The sequence below is a fragment of the Chrysochloris asiatica genome, unplaced genomic scaffold, assembly GCF_000296735.1.
Source record: "Chrysochloris asiatica unplaced genomic scaffold, ChrAsi1.0 scaffold00107, whole genome shotgun sequence".
NCBI lineage: Eukaryota > Metazoa > Chordata > Mammalia > Afrosoricida > Chrysochloridae > Chrysochloris > Chrysochloris asiatica.
This window is the reverse complement of record NW_006408625.1, coordinates 7,270,743-7,278,008: the sequence shown is the minus strand read 5'-3', so window position 1 is coordinate 7,278,008 and position 7,266 is coordinate 7,270,743. Positions and strand designations below refer to the sequence as shown.

At 39.7% G+C, this 7,266-nt stretch overlaps 1 protein-coding gene across 1 annotated transcript in view; it reads right to left on the bottom strand.

Moving 5' to 3' along the window:
- Nucleotides 1-2,511: 2,511 nt before the first annotated feature.
- SPA17 (sperm autoantigenic protein 17) overlaps nucleotides 2,512-7,266 on the bottom strand; it is a 30,226-nt gene continuing 25,471 nt past the window's right edge. The window contains exon 4 of the mRNA XM_006867677.1: nucleotides 2,512-2,652. Within this exon, the coding sequence (XP_006867739.1) occupies nucleotides 2,512-2,652 (141 nt within the window). The remainder of the gene's footprint in view (nucleotides 2,653-7,266) is intronic.

The following is a 7,266-nucleotide window of genomic DNA, read 5'->3' as shown; positions in this document are numbered from 1 at the left end:
GGAGGGGCTGCAAAGGCAAGAAGTGACTGGCTTGCTAGCTTACAAGAGGGAACCTAGATTCAGAGGGCATGGAGGAAGGTAGAATCTCCACTGAGTAGTATACAATCTGTTTAGGCGGGGCTGATGAAATGAAATGCCGATGGGTCTTTTGTGATACAATAGTGAATAATTGTTATCAGGACTGCTTGTGAGGGTTGGAATTGTAAAGGTAGACGTTTTGTAGCAAGGAGGGGAGTAATTAACTTTTCAGCCTAGGAGCAGAGGTCCCTGGGACCATTAAGGGAGAAGAGCGAAGAGGGGCACCCTACCCATAGTAGCAGTGATGCCTGAGATGGAGGCAGAGATGATGACGTGGAGAGATGGAGCGGCTGGGGTCTCCAGACACAGAGAGGGAGAGGTCTGTGTGCTGATGACCGGGGGGCAGGCTTGTAGTGTATACCCTTAGGTTGGTTGATGATGCATGGAGAGGATTGTAACCATAGCAATGAAATGATACACAATAGGGTGAATATAAAACTAATGTTCTCCCATGTAAACTATCACATAATTCACAATAAAATATTAAAAGGAAAAAAAAAGCATAAGACATTTGTTATTGAGTAGAGAAGACCTCATGGGTACAAGTTCTGTTTTAAAGTCTGATAAAGGCTCAGACAGAAGGATAAAATACATCTGAAATAACACTGCTTTGCAGAAAGGGTATGCATAACAGCATACTATATGGCTGATTTGAGAAGCACCTCAAGTCTGAATCACCAAGATGAAATTGAGATTTGGGAAACAATGGCTGAGTGTATGACTGTGGGCTAGAAGAATTGTAATATGAGAATCAAAGTCTGGATACCCACTGTGCTATAGGCAGGAATTCAAGCAAGACAGGGCATCACCTTAGTCTGCTAGACTAGTGGTGGTGGTGGTGGTGTGCCGTGGAGTCGGTTCCAACTCATAGCAACCCTGTACAGGGTTTCTGAGGCTTTGCCTCATGTTTTTCCCACAGAACAGCTGGTAGTTTCGAACTGCTGACCTTGAGATTAGCAGCCCTATTCGTAACTACTATGTTGCATTATTATGGTATAAAATGACTACATTAATGAAATAATCAGACTCTGCTTTCCATCTATTTTTATATTGGAAAGGGGACTTCACTCTAAGATGTGAACCCCACCCCCCACCCCCCAGTTTACTGGGCAATAAAGAGTGAAGAGGCTTCATGAACTTTCTGAAAATAGGCACCAGGGTTTGAATGGTGACTACAACAACAAAAAGAGATATGGTTTCTGAGTTTATGAAAGTTATTACCATTGTGGTGTAATTAATTATTTAATATGTCTCTTTTAGCCTTAGTATGTGTAACTCACACCAAATAACTTTTCCTGATTAACTCTGGGTAAGAGAAGGTGGGAGAAAATGGGGTGAAATGATTCAGCTGTGTATGTTAACAGAGTGCACTGTAATTGTAAAACCTTGAAACTCTAACATGGGTATACAATGAGCCATCTCAGAAGCAGATGCCAGGGATCTCACTACCATCAAAGAGCAAGGAGTGAAGTGCATCTGAGAATCCTGGCATTGAACCTTCTCATCCCAGGAACAGAAAACTATGATATCAGAGGAGTGGCAGAGTAGTAGCAGCAGCAGAACCAAGAACCAGAACTTTAGGCAGAGTGGTGGGCTTTTAGCCCACAAAGCAAGTAAAGCTGAGTGACTTTGGGCAGGAGGCCTGCTTGCTGAGTGGGGTGCTGCCAGTCACTTAATTGGGGAGTTAAGTTTGCTGTACATGGAGATAGAGCTGAGTGCCTTCAGGCTGTGTTGTTTATCAGCAGCTCTAAGAGAGTTTTGTACATTGTCCAGGCAGAGAGAAGCCTGACTGTGGGCACAACTAAGGCAAGGCTGTTTTGATGGGTAGAACTGTGCCTTGAGCATTTGTGATCCTGCATTGTAACTTGTTAACTTCTCTTATAAATCACATAACTGATTATGGTGTCTGAGTTTTGTGTGGCCACTGCAATTGATTTCTTTTAAAATGTTTTTTTGAACAATGAAACCCTCATTGCTTAGGAGTGAAATAAAAGTTACTGGACCAAATTTTGGGGATGTAATAGAAAAAATTCATTCGCTAAATAATGGTTATAACTACATAACTTCTGCAATCTCTGAAAACTCAGATACTCCTGTTCTACAAGGGAGTTTCAAAAAATTCATGAAAAAATTTGAATTAACAGATAATGGAATTTTTTCATGAACTTTTTGAAGCCCCTTGTATAAGTTCAAGACTCACCATACATAGGTTAAGGAAAATATAAAAAATACTTATATTCTCAGAAATCTTCAAGTGGAATGTTTTAAGTGGCGTGTTTATTAAACAAATGTTTGACAGATTTTCACAACAGCAACAAATGTTTTTTTACTACATCAAATCTCCCTTACTAAGGAAAGAAAAATGACAGTATCACACAAGGTTGATGGATTTGGATTCTTTTTTTCATGTTTCCTGAGGAAAAACCAATTTTATCACACTGTTCCCTCTTTTACTTCTGTTTCATCTTCAGGTGATTTCATCTTCTTCACCTCCTCTCTGGCTAAGTGTCCCCGGAAGACTGTTTGTATTTTGATAGCAGCAAGCTCCATTTCCTTATCTTCCCCAGAAGAATCCTTTGAAAGGGGTAAAAGTACAAGACATTAAAAATCTCATATTTTTGATGCCATAAAAATAAATGCATAAGTTTATATGATTTAGCAATGCAACAGTCTGAGATCTGCTGTTTCTTAAGGAAATTTTAGATATTGTCACATTGTGAATGTACCAAATGGTGAATGCCAATATAGCAGGCTTTTTGTTTTGTCACTTTTTAATATGTCTCTGCAATAAAAGATCACTGCCAACTTTTTTTTTTTTTCCCTTTCTTTCTAAAATTACTCCAGTGTAACAGTTTCCTGTGCAATAATATTTTGGGGGGGGAACAAGAAAGAATCCTTGATGTTGGTAAAAATGTCAAGAATACCTAATGTGCTGTTTAAAATGATCATAATTATATAAGATGAATTAGGATGTTAACTAATTAATTTCTTAAATGATTAGCCAAACCAAACCCAATGAACCATCAGGGCTCCTTCTCAAACAAAATCATAATCTAAAGTGGAGTGCCAAAGAGAAATCTTTTAGTCTAATAATGTCAGTTCTAATACAGTTGAACTTTGGTATGTAGCTTCTTTTTCTTAAAAAAAAAAAAAAAAATTAAAGGTATAATTTACAAACAATGTAGATCTTAAGTGTACAACTCAACAGATAGTTTTAAATACAGTTGTTGTTTTAAGTGTCATTGAGTCATTTCTGACTCATAGAAACCCTGTATAGTGTTGCCAAGGAGTGGCTGGTGAGTTTGAATTGCAGACCTTGTGGTTTAAAACAACCTTGAGATCCAGTATTTATCTTACAGCACCACACAAGTAGTTCCCCCTTATCCAAGGGGTCCCTAGTGGATACCTGAAACTGTGGATAGTACTGAGCCCTACATATATATATACTGGGTTTTTTTTTTTTTTTTCATATATATTCATACATATGATAAAACTTAATTTACAAATTAGGCACAGAAAAAAATGAACAATAAAAACAATTATAATAATAAAACAAAACAAAAGTTCTGAATGTAGGCATTGTGACTTAGTGTTGGTTGTCGTTAAGTGCCGTGGACTCATAGTGACATTGTATAGGGTTTCCAAGGAGTGGCTGTTGGGCTTGAACCATTACTTTTGGTTACCAGTCCAGTGCTTATCCTAGTGGCCACCCAGGACTCCTATTATTTTTGGGTTTAGTTGATTACAGGTAACTGAAATTACAGAAAGCAAAATCTTGGAGAAAGAGGACTACAGTAGAAGTTTTTAAATTATAAAAGTGATACTGATACATGTTATTAATTGCTGTAGAGTCAGTTCTGACTCATAGTGACCCTGTATACTTTGCAGTTTAATCTGACCTTACAGTTCAGTGGTTATCCACAGTACCATACCAAGATTACACTGGCACATATAAAAGACTTAAAAATCACAAGATATCCTCAGATGTAACCATTATTTGGGGTTGGAGTCCTGGTGTGGTGTTGCAGGATGGTGTACTGGAGCACAAGGTCAGTTCAAACCCACAAGTCACTCCTCAGAAATCCTATACATGGTTGCTATGTGTAGGAACTGACTCAACAGTACTTAATAGCAGCAAAATATATAGTCTTTCAGAATTTTTTTCTACTTACAAATACGAAGGAGCTTCAAAAGTTTGTCAGAAAATAGAAATCAGAGATAATGCAATTTTTCCATGAATTTTTGAAGCCCCCTAATATATTCATATAGATATATATATGCTTCTTAATTTAACAAATGAGGTCAGTGCTAATCACAGTGCTCTGAAACTACTTTTTCATGTAAAAATATATCTTAGTTCTCTTTTTTGATATCATTATTCTGTATATAACTCTGCCCTTTCTTTTTTATGACACCACTGTATCCCATTGTACTTATATACTTTGGTTTATAAGCCCAATCTCTTATGGACGTTTTGTTGTTTCTTCCCTCCCCACCTCTATTACAATGAGGCAAATCTAGCTCATAAACTTTTTAAGTTTTTATTGTGAATTATGTGATAGTTTACATGGGGGAATAGTAGCTTTACATTCATCCTATCGTACTTCATTTCATTGTAATGCATCATCAAACAGCGAAAGAGAACACCCCACAAGCCTAGCCCCCGGCTGTCAGCACACAATCCTGTCCCTCCCCAAGGCAAGAGTTCCCAGTCACTCCATCTCTCCATGTCATTGTCTCTGTCTCCATCTCTGGCATCACTGCTTCTCTGGGTAGGGTCCTACACTCCGCTCTTCTCCCTTGATGATCCCAGGGACCTCCACTCCTGGACTGCAAAATCACCACTTCCTTCCTTTTGTTACAAAATGTCTACTTTTACATTCCCAACACTCAGTCAGTCCTGATAGCAATTATTCACTATTGAACCACAAGAGTCTTATCCCCATCTCCTTTCACCAGCCCCATCCTGACAGGTTGGAAACCACTCAGTGGAAAGTTATCTTTCTCTGCACCCTCTGGAACTTAGCTCTTAAACTTTTATATGCAAAGCGAATGGTATAAAATCCTCTGAGATGATACTCAAATATGAGCAAATAAGTTATGTTCAAGCTGGAAATCAATGCAATCCTAACTCAAATTAATAAAATAAAATAATGCAAGAGTAACAACAACAACAAATAACTGTATAAGGACACCTATGAAAGTTGTAAGGAAATAACATTCTCTTCTTCCTGGACTTCACATTGCATTGACACTATACGATCACCTGTTGTAATGAATCCCTGTGTCACACAAAAGGACACTCAGTCAGATTAAATTACCTCGGCAAGGCAAAATTTACTTCTGTAGAAGGGTGCATGTATGTAGCTGTACAAGAACAGGCCAGAGAGTGGGCTTTATCTCTGACGCAAGTCTTAAGGCTGTGTCTCACCCCATTGGCTAGGGTTTCAACTGCATAGTATGTTTTCTTACTTGGTTGGTTAATTCAAATTCTAAGGTGCGCATTCTTTTTACTCACTTCAGAACATAGTAAAAAGTTAAAGAAAGGGCATACAGTCCTTAATCACTTCAGCAAGTAGAAAAAAGTAAAAGATTCCAGCACTTCCCTGACCAGGCAGCACAGGTGTGCGGGCTCTGGGAGAGGGTGGACAGTGTTGCACAGGGGCGCCTCCACCAGGTAGACAGACAGTCCTTGGGCAAACATAAGACTTTAGCCCCCAACATTGTGGACTTGCTTTTTTAAAGGGTCGAGCTGCTGGGGAGTTGTGGCCATTTTGGACCAGCACTCAGCAGCGCTCTGGGACAGCGCCCCACCCATTACGGAGCTTGGAGCAAAGGGCTTGAGCAGACCAGTTCAGAGGGGCTGGCACAGTCCTTCGTGAGTGGTGGGGGGCCTCATTGCCACAGGAGGGGTTGTTTGCATGGATATAGGGCGAGCCGGGTGCCCACGCTGCAGGGAGACAGACAGAGGCATTTTTTGATGTCGTCACACAGGGACGCCATCAGCCGGCATCCACTAATCCCGCCCTCCACCCCCTCTGCCTAGGCTAGCCCTCTGCACAACTTCCGAGGCTCAGGTCCGCTCATCAAGGCACAAGCCAGCACAAGCGGAGACGCTTTGAGGTGGTTTTTACCACCAGCAACAAGGCAATCCTGCTGTGGCTCTGAGGGTTAAGGAATCAGACTGCAGAGCATTTTGAACTGCAAGGTCGGTGGTTCGAGCCCACTAGCTGCTCCTTAGAAACCCTATACAGGGTTTTTCTTCCTTCCTTTCTCCCTCCCTCCTTCCTTCTTTCTTTCTTTCTGCTCTGCGGGTTAAGGGACCACAATGCAGAGCCTTTTGAACTGCAAGGTCGGTGGTTCGTGCCTGCCAGCTGCTCCTTAGAAACACGAAACAGGTTATTATTATTATTTTTTATTCTCTTTCTTTTTATGTATGTGACTAGATATTGCCTTAGTTAATCTCGTTGTTTTTTCTGATGCTGAATTCTTTCTCCTTTTTTTTTTTTTTTTGTTTTTTGTTTTTTGTCTTGCTTTGTTTTTAGCTCATTATTGCTTTTTTGACTTTGCTTTTGATTTTGTTTTCTACATGACTGGTATTGCTTGGTGGTCACATAGCCTCCCTTCTGCTATCAGAAAACTCCGCTTTTGTTTTTGATTTTGATTTTGGCTTTGTTTCCTACCCGACTGGTGTTGTTTGGCTGTCACATAGAAGAGTGAAAAGGGAAGACTACATCCTGATCACATCTTCCTGGAGGCAATCAGAAAACATAAAAAATTACCCAAATACATACTTAATTAATTATTAGAGCCACAGATAAATATTAAACATGTCCAAGAAGCAAAAGCAGATGACCATATCGGCACATGTCCAGAAAAAGGATAAAATATCTGAGACAAATGAACAAGAAGTAGACCTTCTCTCGATGCTGGAAGGAGGGCAGGCCTTGGAAATACCTGAGAAAAAATTCAGATAAATGATTATAAAATGTTTTAAAACACTTTACAACGGAGTTGAGAAAAATAAGGAAGAAGTCAGAAAAACGCTACAGGAACAATCAAACAAGATAGATACAGCATTGGTAACATTCCAAAACTAACAGAAAGAGGTCCAAACAATCAACAACAAAATGGCAGAAAAAGAAAACTCTTTGAAAGGGCAGAGGAGTAGAATAGATGAGATGGAAG